Raw genomic sequence first — 23,303 nt, 5'->3', positions numbered from 1 at the left:
GGACGCACGGAGAACACAACGACAAGCACGACGAGAGCCGTATGGCTTATGATCACCGGCCACCGTAGAACACGTCCGCCCGTTCGTCGTACATGACGGATGACACAGAGCGACAGTTTTGATGCGTCCGCCAACCTCTCTAGGAGCCATCGCACGAGCCATCCTACTCGGCATGTGCGTACCCTATACTGGAGTAGGCAGTGTGAGGAGAGGGAGGGGGCAGCAGTTAACACGCCAAGCCACGCGTGTATCCGTCATTAATACCGTCACTCCGGAGACGATGGGCTCCGCGATCGCGCGGTTCAAATGTCATCAGCTGACCGCGGGTCAACAGCCGGACCATTTGTGACATTTCGTGCATTCTCTTCCAAAATAGAAATATATTGTTTACCGCAACTATGCGTCACACATGCATGTGTACGCTTCGAAAGTTTGCGCTTATACGCGACAATTCAATATGGGAGATGAGCAAAACTTTTTTTTAAGAACACGATTATACCACACAATCTTCTAACAATAAGAAGGAAAAAAAAAACTTGATACTTACGGCTTGTGTAGGCGATTGTTATGTTTGGGCTTCAAACTTTCTTTCTCGCGTAGCTTCTTACTGATCCCGCCGATTCGTTGTGGCGGATCCCTCAGCGCAAAACTCTTAGCATAGTGGCCCAAATGAAGTTCCTTTCGATTGAATATCTCACGCATATCGCGCGGATAACTTGAATAGAAACGCATCCACGAGATATACGCTATGAAAAAAAAGAGATTACAATGTAAAGTAGGACAATTATATCTTTCCAACCACACTCGCAATTAGCCAACACTAATAAATTGAAATTTGTTTTCCTAGAAATGGCGAAAATAAAATTGAGATGCAACGCTTTAGTGTGTCAAGCACACTCATCTCGTCTACGTTTAAGAGGTCACGTGCAATTCGGATGTAATGATCAGTTACGTGTAGTGCGCCCTTATTAATCGCAGTTCCATTAAGTGGTTCCACGGGGGGTTGGACTGCGCCCGATTCCAAGCTTGGGGTGTGCGCGCGCCCCGTAGCGAGCTATTAAGGGGCATTAATGGTAAAGGTGGGGGTGGTCGAGTCAAGTGCTGCAGCTAATAGTCACCCTCGCGTCTGTCCCTTCTTAACGTCTCTTGCTTGTGCGCACGGGTGAGAATTTCGGGGGATCTCTGGTCCTGAGAGAACTCGACATGTGTACATCGACTGACGGCCGCTGGTCGTGTTCCGTGCGAAAAATCTCTCGATCCTGATGGGGTAGACTTCGAATTTGATCCTCGGCTGTCTATCGCGCATATACGAGTCGCCTAATTTCTAATGTTTTGCCAAATAAGGAGATGACGACGCTAAACCAATGATTTGATGTAGTGGAATTATTATCGATAATCATCGATGGTAATGGTGGATTAGAATCACGTAAAAAAAGTAATCTTTTTTTATAGTCGCTTATGTTAAATTCTCTTGAATGTTATCCTTACATGTAGCCAAGCGTGGTATATATTTATCACTTGATATATATAACGAGGCTCTCTAACGAATAGATTTAATCGCAAGTGAGCGTTTCGCTTGGATCCCCCGTAAGTGCCTCTAATTTTCATAATTCAGTCTTATGTCTCAACGTTTTCCGTTCTGATTTCCGTCTGCTTTCAATCTCAACTCCTCCCTTCCGCACATAAGAAACCCCGCTGAAGTCTTTCTTGCGACTTGGTGTCAGTGTTGAAAAGAGAGAAATGTTTTTCTCCATTTAGCACATAAATCATACGTGGGGGCGGTGTCTAGCCTGAGAAGTCGGGGCGACGGAGAGAAGAAGGGCGGGATGTAAGAGTGGGATAGCATTGTTCCTAAGTGATGTAACTGCGTCTTATTGTATTTGTATCCTGTATCGCATTGTTAAGAGTCTCTCGCCACAAAGCGTAAGTGGTTTTGGCGGAAGTCACATTCAGTGGTTGGATTGTGTCGGCCACCTCCCCCTGTGAAAGACGCACGAGCAATATACACTGAATTCGATCTAACTCGCGACGAACACGAGGAAGATCAGCGTCAAGACCGTTGTGACGAGACAATTTAGTTAGACACCGTCTTTTTTAGTCAAATGTGCTATATCATTTGAAAAAAAATCGATTTGAAATTGAATGAAAAAAAGTACAACGTAATAAATAAAAAAAAAAAATTTATGATACCGTCTGAAACTCACATGTGAATGTGATTTAATATAGTATTACATGTCTCCATTTTTACGCATCACACACATTATTTCGATATAAACACAAATAATCTATTAAATAATTTGATCAAACCGAACAACGTCTAGCGAGGCAATTATTATGCATCTCGTGCCGGTTCTGTTCAACTATAATATTTTTAAAAAAATGTTTGCGAAGAATTACGATGAATGGAATATAGTCGAGCACCGACACGAGGCTAAAATCGTATATATGGGATGGAGCGGATGAATTTTTCAGGTTAGTGGCGAGGGTCGCAGCTCGAGGGAGTTTCGTTCTATAGAGCTGTACTTGCTATTGAAAGCTGTTCGGCTCTATTGGGGTGATAATGTTACGAATTAGCGAGATTTCCACTTCTCCGCTCGCGCGTCGAACAGCGACTCCGCATCGGTCACGAGTTAAATAAATTTCGGAATTGTTGCCAAGGATAGCGCCCGCGTTATTTTTCATTACATTTCTGTTCCACAAACATTTTTATGAACTTAATTCCAATATTGAAGAGTATATCTTTTATTACAACTGGTGTGAGATACACTATCGCCGAGGCTTAAGTACAACTGAATTTTTTCCGTTACTATAAGACTATAAGATATATGATTACATAAAACTAAGAAAACGCAAGTAAAAGAGTATTCAAACGTTTGAAAATTGATTTTATTTATATGAAGGAATTACATATGTCTCGTTTTAAAAAAATTAATTAAAACACCTTAGAAAATACAATACAATTATTTTACGTCACTCCATCTTCTTGAAATAAATAAAAACACTTGAAGCATTAAAATATTTTTAAATATTTATTTATTCACGTTTTTATTTGTTAAAAAAATGCTGCTTTCTTTCCCCCAAACAATCTTTAATGCGTATAATCCGCATGAAAGGCAAACTGTGAACGTAAATAATCTCAGTAGATGTATCGAGAGATGTTAGCTAATTTGTTATTCACTTCCTACTTTTCTCTCATTCGCTCCACCCAAACCTCGATTCCCATGCGAAAAGTGCAGTATTGGGAGAAGGGGAGGGGTGGGGGGGAGAGAGGAGGGGGGTCACGAGCGGCAGCAGCAATTAATCTATCAATCACTAGCTATACGTGCGGAGGAACGGTCAAGTGGTTAGCTGTGTAACGTCACTCAAATCTGGGGCGGCTAAGCGCTCAAAAACCGTGGCTAACCTTCGTGTAAAGCCCCGGCTGATGCGGGACAATTTCGAAGCTCGAAAACCTCTTAGAAAGATTAATGGTCCCGAATTTCCTTTTTGGAATCGCTCGTCGCTCCCGTTGCTTTCGCGCGCGATTATCGCAATCGACGTAACATAGCCGTTAATGCACTCCCGCGAAAATAATCTTCAAGGGATATTCCCGTTGTCTTTCCGTTTTTGTTATCGTGTATTAACGAAGGATTAATTCTCATCAAACGTGTGATAAAGAGAATCTTTATATTTAATATAAACAATATAGAGCTCCTTCAGCAACGTACAAAGTAGTCGAGAAGTATTTTAGGAGCAATAAGCAACAAGTTATTTAACGATATTTATATGAGAGGGAAATATTCGCGAGGGGGAGAGGGGGGGGGGTGAAGAGTCATCGTGAATGTGAAGAGGGCTAATGTCTTCATTTCCACGAGTATTAGGTCGAGTATAATGGATTTATTATTGCAGCAAATAAATTCCTCTCCGTAACGACCCTAATAGAGTAACCGTGGCATAGCAAACAGGATCATCCCTCCCCGTCGATAGACTATGTAAATATCCAAGTGGCGAACGAGGCGAATGTGAAGAGAGACAGAATAAGAGCCCCATAATGTGTACGCGTAGGGGTTGCTTGCTTTATATGCGAGTGGGGTGCTCGGTGGAATTGGTTTAGTCTACCCTGAAGTCAGCTCGCGCTTTCGTTACAATCCAACTGCATCAAAGTAGATGTCTCTCGTGTCTCGCAGCTCCTCATCAACACTCGTACAAAGACAAAAATTTGAAAATTCTTCTTAAAATGTATACGCGAATATATAACAGTCCTTATATATAATATCGTATATATAGTTACTATCGTAATATCTGACTCATTACATCCGGTTTCGTATCTCTTGATAATAACTTAGGTTTAAAAAATGGATAAAAACTATTACCTCGTGCATTACAAAAATACTTACCTTTGCATGCTTTTGCGCCAAGTTGCTTATCCTCCAGTACTAAATTTTCAAAATCGTTCTGGAGAGCGACAGCTGCCGCTTGCACGGAGTTGTGCTTGGAAAGAGGTCCCAGTAACTTGTCCAAGACATCGTTCATATCCTGCTGTTTGATTCTGATGCGCCTTGACTCAAGCATCCGCACGAACTCGATTTCCGGGGGCGTCAGAAAGATTGTTGCCACGCCGGAGCATCCTGCTCGTGCTGTTCTACCGATTCGATGAACATAATCCCTAGCCGAAATTGGTCCCGTATACTGAACGACGCAATCTACTTTCGGCATATCTAATCCTCGTGCTGCGACATCCTGGATAATTGCACAATTGGAAAATTTTATGCTTTCTTGTAAAAGTTATATGTTAAATATTTAACGCATTCATTGATTTATTTAATATAATTAAATATAATTTATATTTTTTGTTAACTTAACATATTGCTGTTGGGTTAATTGAACTCAAATGTTAAATTATTAAAACAACTGAAAAAAAGTGTAAAAATAACACAATGCGCACATATTTTGAATTTTACGCTAATAGATATGTTCCGTATTGTGACAGGATTTGTTAATCTATTAAAGTTTACAGAAAAAAATGTTAATTTTATTTTACAATAGGAGTAAGAGTGACTACAGATCGTCAATAACATCTTCCCAAGTTAATTTTATCATTAAAAGTATATTGATTTTACACAACATTTATTTAAAATTGGAGTTTGCATTCATTTTGTGTTCAAATATTAACATAGTATTAGTATCACCCCATTTAACATACTCATATTATATTAAATTAACACAAAAATTTGTGTGAACCGTTTGGGACATGCAATATATGTTAAATTTAAGCCAAATTTTCCAACTACGTGAAAAGAAATACATCTCATATAGCCCTTGGATGAATTGCTTGCAAAATTATCTTCCAAAAGATTTTCGTTCTATTTATATGAGATAAGAAATCAAGATTCTGCATTTAAATTTACTTCATCAACAATGCAGAATAAGTTATTATTAGAAATAACCGCCTCTAATAAATCGTAAGATATGTGTTTTATCGAAAAAAAGAGAGAGAGAGAGAGAAAACTTTAGATAAAAATTACTTGATTTTGAGAACATTGTGATCCAAAATATTATAATACAAAATATGTAATATTTTGTAGAGTATTCACCTTCTGATAATTTTATTTTAATATTTTTACATTGAATAATAAGCTGAATTTTCATTGATATAAAAAAATATGTATTTGTATTTAAGAAAAAATATGCAATGTTATACTTGTATAAAGATATGTCATCTTCAATTTTATTTATTAATCCCTGAAAAATTTTTAATAATTTATATATTGAAAGAGTGAAAGAACCTTTACAAGATATTCCATTTTATATCAAAATAAAATATATCCTATAAACTATATATTTTTTAAGCTATAGAGCAATTCTATAAAAAAAAGATTCTATAAAAAAAAAATTTCTTCTATTTAGTAAAACAAAAGTAACTTTAATCTCCGAAACGCGCTTCCATTTGGAATGAAAATCGACCAGTTGACCCTGTAGAATGTCTCTTCGGAAACCAAGGAAATTTTAGTCAAAATATTTTTCTACAAAATACACATCTGAAGACTTATTAGGAATGGCGATTCCTAGTCGACGGCGCAATTTTACCGGAACAATATCCTCGGCACTTAGTGCGCCCTTAATGTCAAGAACTGCCTGATTCCACGAACGAGAGCGAACAGAGAGAGTCTGCACGACCTGCTGGTACAAATGTCTTACAAACCGCGGCGATTTCTCGTTTTGTGGCGGCGACGTGAATGCGGAGAGCGAGCGCCCGCTGCGAGACCTCAAACGGCGAACGTTTGAGCACGGCCCTGATTTCCTGCGTTCGGGTAGTCCATGATTTACCGCGGCCAGAAAGTACACCGAGTCTTTCTTTCTCTCTCTCTCTTTCTCTCGATGGGCCCCGAGGACTAATCCCAGACCACCAGTGGGGGGCGTCGCGGCACCCCGGAATTCTTTCGCGGCACGATACGGACATATCCGTGTATTCTTATTACATCTTTTCCTGCTATTAATTCAACATACGTCGACGACGGCGCGATCCAGGCGCCAGCGTGAAGGAATATAGAAAGAAAGCAATATCTACGACGGCCTCTCTCGAAATAAATATTCGGACCGGACTGGATATGTTCCTCCCGATTCGCCTCGCGATTCCGTTATACTTTATCGCTTGATTAATGTCAATGAAATGGTTTAGATATTTATTTTGTGTGATTAAGAATAGTAGTTCTGAAGGCAGAATAACTGTATGCAAAAAGACTCAATCTCTAGAAAATTGAAACTTACATTTTAAATTGATGTTTAAAAATTTATATATATATATATGTATATATATAAAGAAACGTATCGAGTAATTTATACAGGGTGTTCTTAAATATGTGTGAAAAAAATCGAGAGATGATTCGTTGAGCAATTTTTTGAAGAAAAGTTTATATACACCAACGTCTTAAACTTAAACGACAGAGTTTTCGAGATACAGAATGTTTTTTCAAGATCAAAAAAATAAAATATTGAAAAATATATTTAAATCCATATTTAAAAGCCCCCGTAATTTTTCGCACATGCTTAGAAACAGCCTTGTATAATTTGTGCGAACAGTTGGGGAAAATGAAACAAAGATTACATTAATTAGGTGGAAAACTTCATCAATGCATACCCCTTCGAGATGCCAATCGCCCTGTAATCGATGCTCGCAGAATCGTAGCGAGCGCACTTAGCGCATTAAAACGATACAAGCCACCGGTCTCGACGTGCGTATATAAAGAGAGACGGAGAGCGCCGAAGAGCGATCGATGTCGGCGATTAAGACAAACGATCGTTTAAAGGAAGGGACCCGGGCATCGAGAAGCGGGATCGAGGACTGATCGGCCGTTCAAAACATCTCACTCGGATCATAGATCACACGGCAGTGGATCCGGCTGAGAGCCTTCCCGGAGTATTCCCAGCCGCGGAGATGCTCCTTCGTGGCTTTTCAACGTGGAAATTAATAATGCCGCCATAAAACCTACGTGTGGTAGCGATCCGTGGGCGGCTGCCATCGCGCATTCCGCGGAGTTCAACATAAAGGAGTTAAATATGCCCGACATTTCTCTCCAAGTGCACAATATATTATTTTGCTCTCTTCCTCGTGCTTGTGCACCGATGTTGAAAGCCTCGTGTCGATACGTTCGGCTACGAACAAGATTCATTAGTTTAGAAATTTAATGTAAAAATTTACAAGAATATATATTTATGAATTTTTAATGTTTTGGATTCTTTAAATCTTACATAGTTGAAAAATTTAGCTTAAATTTAACATATATCGCATATCCCAAACGGTTCACAATTTTTGTGTTAATTTAATATAATATGGATATGTTAAATGGTGACACTAATACTATGGTAATATTACAAGACAAATGAATGCAAACTTCATAGTAATTTAAAATAAATTTTGTATAAAATCAATATTTTTAATGATAAAATTAACTTGGGAAAATGTTATTGACGGTTTGTAATCACTCCCACTCCTATTGTAAAATAAAATCAACATTTTTTTCTGTAAATTTTAACAGATAAATCCTCTCACTAATAATACGAGACATATCTATTGTATAAAATCAAACATGTGCACGTTATTATTATTACACTTTTTTCAGTTGTTTTAATAATTTAGCATTTAAGTTTAATTAACACAGCAGCAATAATTAATACATGAATGTATTAAATATTTTAATTTATATATATATTTTTTAACAAGAAAACAGAAATTTTCCAAGTGTATAATAGTTTTTTTACTAAAGAATTCATATATATAACTGTTTATATTTAACAGTTGCTTGGCAAATTTAAATTGAATTAAATTCGACTTTCAAGAAATTTTAAATTTAAAAAAAAGTAAAGATTAATGAACAATGCAATGTGCAAATAAGCGTTCCCCATAAAAATGAATAACCATACAATTATAAAGAAAATCGTGTAAAAGGTCGCATATAAAAAAATAATAAAATTCGCAAAAAAGAGACATTCTCTCTCTCCTCATTAAAAGATAATAAGTATCAGAGCGTGTTATATAATATCTATAGAATTTTAACTAGATCATCATAAAACGGCGCATGGATTTTCAAATGTTAAACATTCACGCACTTCCAAAGAAGCGGGCACCAAATATTGTATAAGTATTCAACTATATCTTTAATCCTTCCATCTTTTAATTACTCTTACTTCACTCCCCCCCCCCCTCCCCGTAATTTTCTTATTCAGAATTTTTTTTACTTGTTCGGAGAAATTATGACGTATATGAAATCCAAGGATGAATAAAATTGAGAGGATATGGCTCGCAAAGAGTCGCCATAAAGGTCTGACGCGAATAGCTTTACACTCGATTTTGCAGATTCATGCGCTGCTTTTCTCTCTGATTCGCGACGGGAACTTGGAAGAACGTCAATTAATTGCAACATGTGTGTATAAGGCTTAACGAGGATAACAGGAGAAGATAACGAGAACTCACGCGAATTTTGGCTTTGAGTCAAACCGATTGCGAGAGATCGCCTGACGGGAAGGAATTAATTCTCACGTCACCTAAAAGGATTGTCACACTCGTTCGCGTGATGTCGATCGTGCGTTCACAAATCTCGCCATCGAGATTTAACCGGGGTGTGTGTGTGGTGTTTTTTTTTCTTTTTTTTTCTTTTTTTTCCCTTTTCTTACGTACGCATTCTTCTTGCGATACTTTCGGACACGTGAAAGCGCTGTAACAGTATTTCACGGTAAAATCTGAATTAGCCGATGAGGAAAGATATAATGGGACCGCGGGTTTTATTTTCGACAATCCTTACGAGACGAAATCGATCGCTTTCACCGGTAATTACGACAGTTAAAGCAGTCGCCCATAGAGTTCAATGCGAATCAGAAAGTTGCTCTGTTATTCGACGTCAGATTAATTCGGCCGATGTAATACGGATGTAATTAGCTGCGGGGAAAGAAAGTTATCCATTTACTTGGCGAACATTATAATGCCGTGATTAATTATACCGTTCACAAAATGCAATTAGCGAAACAAGAACTTCTATGAATATATTATAAACATTTTAATCATTATAAATCGAATAAAAATATATCCTTTCACTAGGGATATATATATATATATATATACACACTTACCGTAATACTTTTATGTACAGAATAATGAGACAAATCAATTAGTGCCAAAAAAACCAAATAATTGTTTAAAAAAATACATCGTAAATAATTTTCTTAAAAACAATTATTTTTTATACTAATTGATTTGTCTCATTATTCTGTACATAAAAGTATTACAGTAAGATTATCGAAAACTAAATATTTTACGAGATATTTAATTTTTTATATCAAAATATGTCAGATTAAAATATAAAAGAACTTGAAAAGTACTTAATAAAAAAATACTTTATTATAGTGTTTTGGAAAGCTCTCGAGATAAGCTATAAGAATATGTAATGAAAAATAAGAGATTCCATTTAAAAAATTCAAAGTGATTTTTATATGACCTTGACGATGCTATTTAAGGTCATACTAATATTATTATATAATCCGCCACTTAGAGCTCTACAACTTTGGTTGAAAACATTTTTCTCAGAAAAGTTTCGTTTTCGAGATATTTGACCGTTTCTAACACCCTGTATATATATTATATATCTTGTTGATAGCACGATTTGTGTTTCATAAAAAAAGTAGTAATGGCTTATAGAAAATTAATGTGTTATATTACAAAGTTTGAATTGCTAAACGATTTCTTTAGAAAGCGAAGAAAGCACATAACGGATGATCATAATTATACTCATTACCGAAGTCTCATGCGCCCGTATAATTTTTAACCTCTGAACGCAGCGTGGGTCCAAAGGTATTAAATTCCCTCTCGAAAGAATAAGTCATGGAGAGTGTGTGTAATTTACAGTTCAGAGAGCGCCGACAGATATCCTTGTGACTTTTCTTTCATATTATACACTCTCTCAGTTTAATTTAAAATTCTTTTTTTCTTTTAATTATATTTAATTTTATATAATTTTTTTTTATAGTTATATATTATATTTTTTTTCTTAATATATCAGTATCTCAAATAAAGCATTTTACAATGCGCAATATGTATTTTAAGAGAGCAAACAAGGATTTTAAATACTTATAGAGATTTTTAATCATGAAGAAATAAAGAAAATTTAATCGATATATCTCAAACCAAAATTTTCGACGTGTATTGTATATCTATTAAGAAGTTAGACAAGTTAAAAATATTTAAGTACTAAATATATAAGTACTTATAAAGTATGCAATTAAAAAAATAAAGAAAATTATGTTCGCAAAAATTTCGTAAATATTCAAAGCAATTTTAAATATATGACTCACCGTGCACAATAGTACTCCACTCTTCGCTTGACTGAAAGTTTTGAAGACCTCCGTCCTTTCCTTCTGCGTCATGTTACCGTGTAGTTTGAAGAATTCTACGTCAACCAGCGGATCGGAATCTTCGTCATCGTCATCCACTGGTTTCGTAAGGACAAAGGACAAAATTTCGGTATGGTAATCCACCATGTCTTGCGTGGCCATAAAGATCACTATTTTATGCTGCCCAGGAGTCTAAAATAAAACGCCAGAAAAAATGTAATCGTGGATCGCGAGTAAAATTACATTGTTTTTGAAATGGAAAGCAAAGAGTTCCTTACCTGACATCTACTGGCGATGTAAGCGCTCAGAGTGACCATTCTTAATTTAGGCGGAGTGACTATGTAACTCTGAATTACACCTTGCGGAACTATTAGATCTTCGTTGATCTCGCTGGTGTCTCCTCCGCTCCTTTCTAAATTCTCTTTAGCCGCGTCGACGAAGATTGGATTGTGCATCGCGAGGCCCGCCAATTTTTCAACAGCTTGCGTCAAAGTCGCAGACAATAAAATTGTCTGCCTTCTTGATTGATTTACATCTTTACAATCTCGCTCAATTTTTTGAGCATTTTCCGATTTCGAATCAGATCTTTGATTTATACTTAAATATTTTGTATCTTTTTTCCTTTCTTTCAATGAAACTTTTTTTTCATCGATATCTTGATTGTCATCTTCACTGTCATCACTTGAATGATACACACGTCTCACTTTATCGCTATCGATATGATCTTCTACTTTATTATAAGATTTTATATCATCTTCTTTTGAAATATTTTTATCAGTTGATGTATCTTTAATATTTTGCTTCAATATTTTCATAGCATCATATCCTGATTCAACTTTATTGGAACTTGACACTTTCAAAACACTTACTATCCTAAATTATATAACGTATATAATATATTATAATTTCATAATTATTAATTATATTTTCTATTATTAATAAAATAAACAATAATTTATTTATTTATTTATATCAATAATTTATATGATAATCTATTGTTCTACTGTACAGTTAAAAAAAAAAACCTACTCGGAAATATCCTTTTCATATCCCATATCAAGCATTCTATCAGCTTCATCTAATACGAAATATCTAACTTCATTTAATCTCAACGCTTTTGTATGCCTTATGTGATCTAATAATCTGCCAGGAGTAGTTATTAATATATTACATCCCTTTCGTAATCGTGCTTTTTCTGCCTTTCTCTTTTCTCCACCAATTATATACCCTGGTACAATCCATGTAAAAGGCTGAAATTATTTATAATACAGTTTTAATATGCTAGCATATAAGTATTAGGTATTTCTATCCAAAAAATATAATCGACCAACTCACTTTAACTAGTTTTATAAAACATTCATATGTTTGCAGAGCCAATTCTCTTGTTGGTACAACTACAAGGGCCAATAAACCACTATTTCTATTTAATTTTGGTTTAATTTTGTGTAATAGTTCAACAATAGGTAAAGCATATGCTAATGTTTTTCCAGATCCTGTCTGAGATCTTATTAAAACATCCCTAGCTGAGAATATCTCAGGAATCGCTTTTTGTTGAACCGTTGTCATTTTGGTTATATGCATATTTTGTTCTAAATTTGAGATCTGCGAGATAAAGAATATAAATTATTACTTCAATACAAAAATTTTCATTTTAAACATTGATTGAATGTAAATATTAACCATATACGGATGAATATTGAGATCTGCAAAAATGATCTTTGTAAAAACTGGTTCGTCTACAGGTTTTACAAGTCTCTGCCCTATGGTTGGTACATCAGGATTATTGCCAAATAAAGAAGAGATTTTTCCACCTGCTTTGTGCATTAGTTTTGGACTTTTGTCTGATTTCCTGTTATTATTTACAATTTTCTCTTTATGTTCCTTATCATCTCTTTTATTCAAGATATCTATTCTCTCCATTACTTTCAAGGTAGGAGATTTCTCAGTTACTATTTCAGATTTCTTATTTAATTTACTATCTTTATCAATGTCATGTGACACATTTAACTCAATTTTATTTGATTCATTCTTGAATCGACCTGAGAATATATTGGAAAGTGATCTTTTCTGTTCAATTAAAATATTTCTCTTTTTCGCCAACAATGTCTCACCGATATGTTGTTTTGTTATCTTTGTAAAGGATACAGTTTGTTCGTTTGTAATATCACAATTTGCTATGGATAAAACTTTATTAGATTTATCAGATTGTTTAATCTTTCCTGACTCTGGTGCCTTCGCCATAATATCTTTAACACAAGGTACAATTTGAGACTGTGCATTTTGAGTGACTGCATTGGCTTCTTTCAATTTGTTGGCGAAGATGGTCGATAATGATATCTGTTTAATTCTTTTCTTAGATTCTATTTTTTGTGTATTCATATTTTTTGACTTATTATTCGCAGCTATACCTTTATTACCTAAGGATTGATTTTTCAATCTCTTAATCGAGGTTTTCAAAGACTCGCTCCTTCTCTGTTTATTCTAAATAGACACAAACACTTATGAAAAATTAATTTACCGTTTTCTTTTTATGTATTTACTTAGTTACTATGAACTGATGACATAAAATTCGTAATATTTCTGCACACATGTTTCATACATACGTGCGCGTGTTTACAGATTTCCTAACCTAACCTAACTTATAGTCAAATACTTACAGTTCTCGCTGAGAAATCTGGATCCGCCGTTACATTTAAAGAAATATCCATGTCTAGAATTGTCATTATACATATAAACTAGCTTCTCTTTAGCACTTTTCGTTTACAACGGGTAATGATATGTACAAAACGTAATATACTTCAAAAACTCTCGTCTACCTCATGAACGTAAGCACGTGCAGAACATGTGCCAAACTGCGCGCATGCGCGCATTTCAAAGCGAATTGATTTCGAGATTCTATGCAACATGCGTGCATACATTGTGCGTGTTTGTTTAACACATATTTTTTAATTTTGTTAATCTTATTGTTGGTAATTACATATTTGATGAAATATGACGGGTATGGTGGCGGATTCTTTGCTGACTTATTTAAAGATAATAATTAACGTATACAGGGTGTCTCAGACCACCCGTATACCCCTTTTAAAATGAAAATAAATGGCTCTTATCAAAAATCGCGGACAATCTTTAAGTAAATTGGGTATGCTCTCTATCGAATGATGTCCTTGAATTTGACCTTGAACTTGACCTTGAAGGTCAATTGAAGGTCACCACTTGTTTTTATCATACTGTTTAATTGTTAATAACTTTTTAATAAACAACGAAGGCCGGCTAAAACTTCTTGGATGTTACTCACATCAAGGTCATGATCTTGACAACATATGTTAACGTTAAGGTCATTAGAGCAGCTTCCTCTAATCAAAAGTTTTATCTTTATTTTTAATAAATGTAATTTTCAAAAGTGATAACATTATTTTTGCTATTTTAGAAAAAAAGCAGATTTAAACAATAAAATATACGGATTGCGATAGTTACTTTATAAAAGTAACTCGTTACCGTTTACCGTTCTTTTTTTCTAAAAAGTAATTCGTTACCGTTACTCGTTATCAATTTTCAAAAGTAACTCAAAACATAACGAGTCGTTACAATTTCCATTAATTTTTTTATGTATAACACTAACTTTACATACAAATTTTTTAAATACAAGATCAAATTAAATATTAAAAATTTTTGGACATTGTCTTACAAAAATACAAGATACCAATATGAGCTTCCAATAGTTTTCATGTAACGCTGCGTTCCAACACTCTTATCAATATGTTCTTTTGTATGAAAATTATATCAAATAAATTCGAGAAGAGTAACGATAAAAGTAACTGTTCAATTCGTTACTCGTTACCGAAAAATGTAACGAAGTTACTTTTTCCGTTACAAATAAAATTTGCAACGCCGTTAACCTTTACAATTAGAAGAAAAGTAACTATAACGATAACAGCGTTACAAATAACGCGTTACTCTCCAACCCTGAAAATATATGCTATAGCAACATTCATTAGCACAACAATTTTTTTGGCATGGACTTTATATGCCACGTGTCAATTTTATTATCTCAATGCTTTTAATGTCAATCTCTTTTAACGACACTAACTCATTAGCATTAAATTAATAATATATGTATAAATAATGCAGATGCAAGACTTTAACTATTTAAACTAAGATCCTTACAAACTATGCTCTTCTGTGACATTCTTCTATTTTTTTGTTATAAGTAAATAATGATGATGCGATTATCGGTACTAATCATTAAACTTTATCCAAGCTGAAATGAGCATAAGGTGATGGCGATGATGAAGCTTATTGGTCAGATAAAAACTATACAAATCGAGATTTTATCGTTGTCATTCCTTATATTGTATTGAACTTCTACGCGTTTCATTATGCATTAATTAAACAGTTTGCCTCTCAAGATATGACACTCTCATTATTAATACGCTCTCATTGTTAGCTGAAAAACGGGTATAAATACAGGCCTCAGATTTTCATGATCAGTTCGCAAAGATTTGTTTTACTGATACATGTATCTGCTTAGACGTAAAAATATTTGCAATTTCATTTTAAACATATAGCGAGTAGTGTTTCAACTAATTATCGCATCAAGTGAATCTCTTATATAATCGACAGTATTTGTATAAAATAAAAATTTTATAACATTTTATTGTAAAATCTAAACAATATTTAATAATATCAAAATAAGTATAAACGCGTTATTCTTACATACAAGTTTTCTCAAATATCGCAAATTGTTAGCTTGATCCAATTATTATAATATTATTAAATATATATTATATTATTTTTACGGAAACTTTTAACAATTAAATAAACAATATAAATAAAAAAGATTTTTGTAACGTGTATTCAAGTATCAGTAAAACAGTAAGCTGAAGAAGATCAAGATCAATAAAACGGTCCAGAACATCAAGAAACGATGTTTATCACTATATTGTTGACATCAATGTTTATTTTACTGGTATATTATTATTACGTCCATTATGGAAGAAACGAACGACTGGTTAATCTTTTACCAGGACCACCGGGCCATTCGATTGCTGGAAATGCATTACAGGCATATATTTCAGCAGGCAAGTATAAAATTTCTAATCTATTTACATTAATTGATAAATGACTCGTTATTCATGCATACATACAAGTAAAAATTAAATTCATAAAAACTTATGATCTAGAACGTATACCTATCAAAAGTATGCAAATTACATATCTTACAAAGCTAAGACTTTTCTCTCGGCAATATCCATTTGCAAATCATTATCACAATTATTATTTGTCTATTTTCAACGTATTTGAGTAAAGATGTGATGAAATAACAATAAAATTAATCCCACTAAAACTTTTGTATCGATATTTATAATATATTTTTCAGAGGAACAATGGAAATTGATGTGTAATCTATCAAATAAGTATTATCCCATTTTTAAATTCCGGGTTTTTTTTATATATGGTGTGGCTATCCGTCATCCAAATGATTTAGAGGTAATAAAAGAAATTCAATTATCTGTAGATATTACAATTTAGTCAGATTTAGGAATTTTGTGTTTCACAAAAAGATTTTTGCTCGTAAAAAAACTTCTTAAAAAGATGAATAGAAAAAATATCGATATATACTCGATCGAAACTGTATACATAGAAAAGACGATGGATAAAATAAATCGATTTTTGCCTAAAGAGTGTAAGTTATACATGCAATCTTACGCTTTTTGGGTCGCTGAGTACAATGGTAACAATTTCATCCGTCTAAACTCATGGGGAAGAGGTCAAAATTTGCCTTAAAGAAACGAATTTGTAATTAGCAGCTACATAATTTTTTTTAAAACAACTATATGTTTTTTTTACACCATTGATTCCTCTCATTATTTTGTGCATAAAAATATTGAAGTAAATTCATCGGAAAATTAATATTCTACGAGATACTTCCAAGTTTATGTAAAATTATATCAAATTTAAGTATAAACTATCTCGTAAACAATTCACTTTTTAGCCATCCTGCCCTTATAACTTTCTAAAAGTTCTATTAATATAAGAAGAATTAGATTCCATTTAAAAAAAAATGAGAAGGCCCCTCGTCTTGTCCCTTAAAGGTCTTCAACATTTTTCTTTTATCTATCAAATTGTCAGCCGCTGTTACCTCAATATTTATATGCACAAAATAATGAGAAGAATCAATTAGTATAAAAAAACACATAGTTGTTCTTAAGAAAAATTATGTAGTTGCTAGTTACAAATTCGTTTTTTTACGGCAAATTTTGAACACATTTTCGCGGGTTTAGACGGATAAAAGTGCTAACCATCATATTTAACGACGCCAAAAACATAAAATAACATGTATAACTTACATTACACTTCTTAGGCAAAAATCTACTCATTTTACCCATCGTCCTTTGTGGTACGATTAATAAATTATTTGTAAGATTAAGTGATATAATAAATTAATATTTTTTTCTTAACATATTTTCAATAATATCAGACGATATTAAGCAATACCAAGCGTACCGAGAAAAGTCGTTTATATAAATTGTTTCAACCTTGGATTAGCACTGGTCTTTTCACCAGCACAGGTAACATAATAAGCATTAATATATAAATATACATACTTTACTATTACAATTTGCGCTCCATTTTATTTTTAACGATGAACTCTTACATAACTTCTTTTTGTCGTAAAAGGTAATAAATTTGAAAAAAATTCGTAAGTGAAATTATATTGAGAAATGATTCCGCCGTGATACATGTATTCTCAAGTAAATAGAAGTAATAGACGTTTCAAGTAAAAAAGATTTTCAATTAAATAAATTATAGTTTTCTTTTGGCTGCCAATTTATGAAGTTTTAATTACAAAATAATTTAATTCAAATTTGTGCTTGCAACTTCTTTCGTCGCAAAAATTTTATAAGAAGATTTAAAAAATTATAAAAGAATTTTGCGCGGTATAAGAGAAATAAATTTAAAATAATAATATTATTTGAGAATTGCTCAATAAATATTAAATTAAAAAAGAGAATAGTCTTATATAATATTATTTTTATATATTATTATTTTTATTTTATTTCACAATTTGCACTATTTTAATTTTGTTGTAGGCGCTAAGTGGCATGCGCGACGAAAGTTATTAACAAATGCGTTCCATTTCAATGTATTGACTCAATATGCTGATATATTGATCCAGGAGGGCGATTATATGACAAAATCTTTGAAAGATGTTGGGGGGGCAGTTGTAAAAGATTTAGTATCATTTATTAGTGAACATACGCTGAACGCCATATGTGGTAAGGTTTCTGTAAAGTTCTTATTGTTCTTTTGTATAGATGATTTCGTTCTAAATGATATCATAACTTAAGATTTCATAGCTTAAGAAGATAATTTGTTCGCATACAAAGTATCGATGCTGCAGAAAAAATAGATAATATCCGATTTTTTATAGTTAAAGCTACTCGTGAAATATATTCAGTAATAATTATTTTCGATTATATATCCGATTTTATTAAATACGTGCACTTGCAGAAACTGCCATGGGCATCTCTCTGCAGAAACTTAACAAGTTCGAATCGCAACAGTATCGAAATATGGCTCACGACATGATCGAACTGATATTTGATAGGTAATTTATGAATATAATAAATAATATTGTGATATATATTTATAATACTTTAAGTTATGGATGTTTGTGATATATATATTTTGAATAACAAATTAAATATTGAATAATCATGTAAAGGTGAATAATTAGTTTGACACATCGATTCGTTTAAAGCGGCAATTAAATATCAATATCTATTGTACGTACTCCGTTAAATATTAAAAATATTGTAAATGTTAGAATATTGAATTATTAAGTAAAATAATTTATTCAATAAAATCTGAAGAGAAATTATCTTTGATCAACAAATCTACAGTTAAACCGAAAGTATAATGTTTTTAGAAGATTCTAAATATCTTTTTTGTAACATATATAGTATCAAATTTATTTTTTTACCTATATTCTTTACAAATAATGAGATTACTAACAGATTACTATAGGATTTTATACGACTTTAAATAAAGTTTTTACAAAATTACGTCATTATTGAAATTATATAGTTTTATTGAATTATGATTTAGAGCATTCAGACCTTGGCTCCATAACGATTTGTTATTCTCATTATCGCCACAAGGGAGAAAACAAAAAAAGATCTTGAAAATATTGCATGGATTTACGGAAAAAGTATGTTATGTATCATTTTATTTTAAATCCGCCACACACACACACACACACACACACACACACACACACACACACACACACACATATTCAAACACACACAAACGTTATCTTTTATATAAAATTACAATAAGTATTAATACTACATTATGCTATTAATATTTATGATATAATACGATGTGTGCTATTGTTATTTAATACAAAAAATTATTTTAAAAATTTAATATCGTACTTTTGTGTAGGTCATCGCGGAACGAAAACTTTATCACGAACGCACCAATGGTCGATATTTGAAAAATCTTGAAAATAACAAAGAGACAGAGATAGATGTCGAAGTATTTGGAAGTACGTAAAAAATCGAAGCTAATATTTAAGTTTGCTTACGCAATCGAACATTAAATTATGCCTGTAATATTTATACGAAACACATAATCACACGGAATAATGGAACATATGTCTGCTGTAAAATTGAATCATTATTATTTTTAATAAAAATTCCGAATTTTTAAACAAAAACAATGTTATATAATTAAAGCGCGACATGCAAAAATAAAATTGACTAACGTGTTTTTTTATTTCTAGTTAAAAAAAGGCGGCTATCCATGTTGGATCTCTTAATAGCGGAATCTCGAGACAATTCGTTGACTGATTTGGACATCAGAGAAGAAGTCGATACCTTTATGCTTGGGGTATGTATCTGAATCTTTTTTTCTAATTTTTTGTACATATCATCTAAGCACATTTAACTGTATGACGATATGACGATGATTACAGGGTCACGATACTACAGCGATGAGTATGACATTTGCTTTATTGCTATTAGCTGAACATAAAGATATCCAGGTACTTTTTTCTCAGTATATTGCAATATACACAATTAAAAAAAAATAGAGAACACTTTTTATACTCTAAAAATTGAGCTATGTTCAAACCGTTAAAATTCGACGAAAAATCATTGTAAATAAAAAATTAAAAAAGCAGTTTGAAGCTTAAAGTTTCAACTTTAACGCACTATTGTTGGTTTTTTAAAACTTTTTTATTTTTTTTGGCCTGTGCTTTAAGAAGGAACCCATTGTTTTGTTCCTTAAAATTATGTTTTTTTTTACACTTTGCGGCTCGATAAAAGAATTTCTCTCAAAAATTCAATTCAAGTTCCATAAACTACAATATTTTAGCTACAAAATGCTTTGTTTTAATTTTCCTACCATTTCTTTTGATCAAGTTACACGATTTTAAAACTAAAATTGTATTTTCTTAAAATGAAAAAATAAAAAAATTTTATAAAACTGTTAATATCACGTTACAGTTGAAACTTTAAGCTTCAAAATGTTTCTTCAATTTCTTGTCTACAATGATTCTTCGCCGAGTATGGACAGTATTTCTAAAAATTCAGGTTTAGTTTTAAAATCGTGTGATTTGATCAAAAAAAATCATAGGAAAATTTTTAAAAAACCAATTTGTAGGCAAAGTGTTATAATTTATGGAACATGAGTTGAATTTTTCGAGAGAAATTTTTTTTTAGTTGTGTATTATTTAACTTGCGATTTTTGTTCAAAGTAATACAGATATCAACCTTTTGTTGCAATGTATTTTGTCATTTATTAAAAATTTATTTGTATCTATACATATAAAACCAAAATATTATAAAATACAATTAAATGATTATCCATGACACAGGAACGTGTGAGGATTGAAGTCGATACCGCGATGCAAGAGAACGGAGGCAAACTTACCATGAGATCGTTGCAAAATTTACCATATTTAGATAGATGTTTAAAGGAATCTCTACGTTTATATCCCACCGCATTTTTTATATTACGAGACGTTCAAGAAGATGTCAAATTAAGTAATTGATGACTCTTTTTGCTGCAAATATCTTTGAACATGTCACATTTTACAGAATATATATTATCGAATGTAAAATAAATTTACTTGCTCTTAAAATTTAAGAATGCAATATTATGTTCGTGTTTTATTTCTCAAAAGAACTCTTAATTTCATGAATTTTTATATTTTCTAATTTTATAATATACTTTTCACAGATTCATATGTCGTACCTGTTGGAACAATCTTATATCTTAATATCTACGGAGTTCACAGAGACCCCAATTTTTGGCCAAATCCAGAAGTATTTGATCCGGATAGATTTTTGCCCGAGAGGATACAGAATCGTCATCCTTACTCTTATCTACCGTTCAGCGCAGGACCGAGAAATTGCATAGGTAAATTGCTCGCGATTTTCTTTTCTTCTTGTCGATAGTTTTTGATAAGACTTCGAATTGTAGGTCAACGATTCGGTCTGTTGGAGATGAAAGCTATGATTGCTCCTTTGGTGCATAATTTTTACCTGGAGCCCATAGATTATTTAAAGGATATCCGATTAAAGTTCCATCTATTGATTTGTCCTTCTCATCCGGTTCATATAAAGTTTATTCCGATTAGCCGCAAACAAACTTTGCAAAACTAACATAGATACCACATGAATGTAAGAAACTGATGAAAATGTTTTATAGAATCTTACAAAAAATGATCTCACAAAATGATCTTACAAAATGATTCAATATGTAATTGTGTGTATATTTTACGTTAAATATATTCTACTTCTAATTAATTATTTTATTGTTTTTAGGTATAATCTTTCTCTCATATATTTTATTACTTTCGAATCTTTAAGACTGTCGACAATAAAGACAATAAAGAAAATATTAGGATTAGAAATAAAATATTAAATATCAGGAGGAGCAATTGGAATTATTTTACTTCAAACGAGAAAACGGCATGGATTAACGCATAATGAAATAAAAAAATAAAAATTAGAAATATGTTATCCATTCTGTTTCTTTGTTTAATAGTAATCATGGCGCAGAGAGCTGTGTGTCTGCTTTCTGTGCTGAAGAGCTCGAGTTTAAATCTATCCAGAACCAGAAAACCATAGATATATAGACTGGATTGAGCATTGTGAGACAAACGTGCGCTTGCTGTAGAAAAAGAGGTAATATATGGGAGGCCTATGTTTGTCTCTTTTCCTAGCATTTTATTAGTGATTTTCTACATGGAGGGAGACAAAATCACCAATGAGATGCTAGAAAAAGATTCAAAACAGGCCTCTCATATAGTACCTTTCTCTCTACAGCGAGCACGCGTTTGTCTATTCTAGATCTAGATCATTTGGATAGATCTTATAGATCATGACGGATAGCCACACTATACGTGAAAAAAATTCGGAATTTAAAAATGGGATAATACTTATTTGATAGATTACACATCAATTTCCATTGTTCCTCTGAAAAATATATTATAAATATCGATACAAAAGTTTTAGTGGGATTAATTTTATTGTTATTTCATCACATCTTTACTCAAATACGTTGAAAATAAACAAATAATAATTGTGATAATGATTTGCAAATGAATATTGCCGAGAGAAAAGTCTTAGCTTTGTAAGATATGTAATTTGCATACTTTTGATAGGTATACGTTCTAGATCATAAGTTTTTATGAATTTAATTTTTACTTGTATGTATGCATGAATAACGAGTCATCTATCAATTAATGTAAATAGATCAATTAATGTAAATAGATCAATTAATGTAAATAGATTAGAAATTTTATACTTGCCTGCTGAAATATATGCCTGTAATGCATTTGGAGCAATCGAATGGCCCGTTGGTCCTGGTAAAAGATTAACCAGTCGTCCGTTTCTTCCATAATGTACGTAATAATAATATACCAATAAAATAAACATTGATGACAACAATATAGTGATAAATATCGTTTCTTGATGTTTTAGACCGTTTTATTGATCTTGATCTTCATCAGCTTAATATTTTACTGATACTTGAATACATGTTACAAAAATCTTTTTTATTTCTATTGTTTATTTAATTGTTAAAAGTTTCCGTAAAAATAATATAATATACATTTAATAAAATTATAATAATTGGATCAAGCTAACAATTTGCGATATTTGAGAAAAGTTATATGTAAGAATAACGCTCTCATATTCACTCTCATTTTGATATTATTAAATATTGTTTAGATTTTGCAATAAAATATTATATTGTAAAATTTTTATTTTATACAAATACTTCCGATTATCTAAGACCTAGGAAATATATAAGCGTACATACTTTACTATTACAATTTGTATTCGATTTGTCTCCTTCACAGATGATCAAATAAAATGTTACATGATTAGACTTGAATATTATTTTTAACGATAAACTCTTACATA

The 23,303-nt window shown here is 32.4% G+C and overlaps 2 protein-coding genes across 6 annotated transcripts; one reads left to right on the top strand and one right to left on the bottom strand.

Moving 5' to 3' along the window:
- Positions 1–494: 494 nt before the first annotated feature.
- Positions 495–13,667, bottom strand: LOC138934855 (ATP-dependent DNA helicase DDX31). Of its 3 annotated transcripts, none has more exons than XM_070298982.1 (8): positions 13,518–13,667; positions 12,541–13,341; positions 12,196–12,462; positions 11,890–12,110; positions 11,139–11,733; positions 10,822–11,052; positions 4,377–4,719; positions 495–746 (listed from the first exon to the last, which is right to left on the bottom strand). In XM_070298982.1, exons 1-8 carry the CDS (start codon positions 13,581–13,583, stop codon positions 544–546), a joined length of 2,727 nt encoding a protein of 908 aa, XP_070155083.1. In that variant the 5' UTR covers positions 13,584–13,667; the 3' UTR covers positions 495–543. The 3 variants fall into 3 exon arrangements, 2 of the variants coding, with proteins under 2 accessions (XP_070155083.1, XP_070155084.1); XR_011447188.1 differs by lacking the exon at positions 495–746 and adding an exon at positions 7,118–7,632 and having other exon boundaries at positions 4,661–4,719; XM_070298983.1 differs by lacking the exons at positions 495–746; positions 4,377–4,719 and adding an exon at positions 8,730–9,412.
- Positions 13,668–15,704: 2,037 nt separating this feature from the next.
- Positions 15,705–21,760, top strand: LOC138934746 (cytochrome P450 4C1-like). 3 transcript variants are annotated; one of them, XM_070298789.1, is made up of 13 exons: positions 15,707–15,938; positions 16,238–16,347; positions 17,339–17,429; positions 17,952–18,137; positions 18,373–18,469; positions 18,970–19,072; positions 19,312–19,414; positions 19,652–19,758; positions 19,844–19,912; positions 20,747–20,915; positions 21,112–21,291; positions 21,355–21,554; positions 21,699–21,760. In XM_070298789.1, exons 1-12 carry the CDS (start codon positions 15,785–15,787, stop codon positions 21,534–21,536), a joined length of 1,551 nt encoding a protein of 516 aa, XP_070154890.1. In that variant the 5' UTR covers positions 15,707–15,784; the 3' UTR covers positions 21,537–21,554; positions 21,699–21,760. The 3 variants fall into 3 exon arrangements, with proteins under 3 accessions (XP_070154891.1, XP_070154890.1, XP_070154889.1); XM_070298790.1 differs by lacking the exon at positions 21,699–21,760 and having other exon boundaries at positions 15,705–15,938; positions 21,341–21,444; XM_070298788.1 differs by lacking the exon at positions 21,699–21,760 and having other exon boundaries at positions 21,355–21,690.
- Positions 21,761–23,303: the final 1,543 nt, after the last annotated feature.

The sequence above is a fragment of the Polyergus mexicanus genome, unplaced genomic scaffold (assembly GCF_030449975.1).
Source record: "Polyergus mexicanus isolate NDT 795.1 unplaced genomic scaffold, iyPolMexi1.0 SCAF_7, whole genome shotgun sequence".
Lineage (NCBI taxonomy): Eukaryota > Metazoa > Arthropoda > Insecta > Hymenoptera > Formicidae > Polyergus > Polyergus mexicanus.
Note: the sequence above shows the minus strand (reverse complement) of the source record. Positions and strands in the feature narration are given on the sequence as shown.

Coding starts and splice junctions, on each gene's coding strand:
- LOC138934855 (XM_070298982.1), bottom strand. CDS start 13,583: ATGACAATTCTAGACATGGATATTTCTTTAAATGTAACGGCGGATCCA. Junction 12,463..12,540: donor TCAATATTCATCCGTATATG/GTTAATATTTAC, acceptor TTTATCTCGCAG/ATCTCAAATTTAGAACAAAA. Junction 12,111..12,195: donor GTTTTATAAAACTAGTTAAA/GTGAGTTGGTCG, acceptor AAATAATTTCAG/CCTTTTACATGGATTGTACC.
- LOC138934746 (XM_070298789.1), top strand. CDS start 15,785: ATGTTTATCACTATATTGTTGACATCAATGTTTATTTTACTGGTATAT. Junction 19,759..19,843: donor TCGATACCTTTATGCTTGGG/GTATGTATCTGA, acceptor CGATGATTACAG/GGTCACGATACTACAGCGAT. Junction 19,913..20,746: donor CTGAACATAAAGATATCCAG/GTACTTTTTTCT, acceptor TCCATGACACAG/GAACGTGTGAGGATTGAAGT.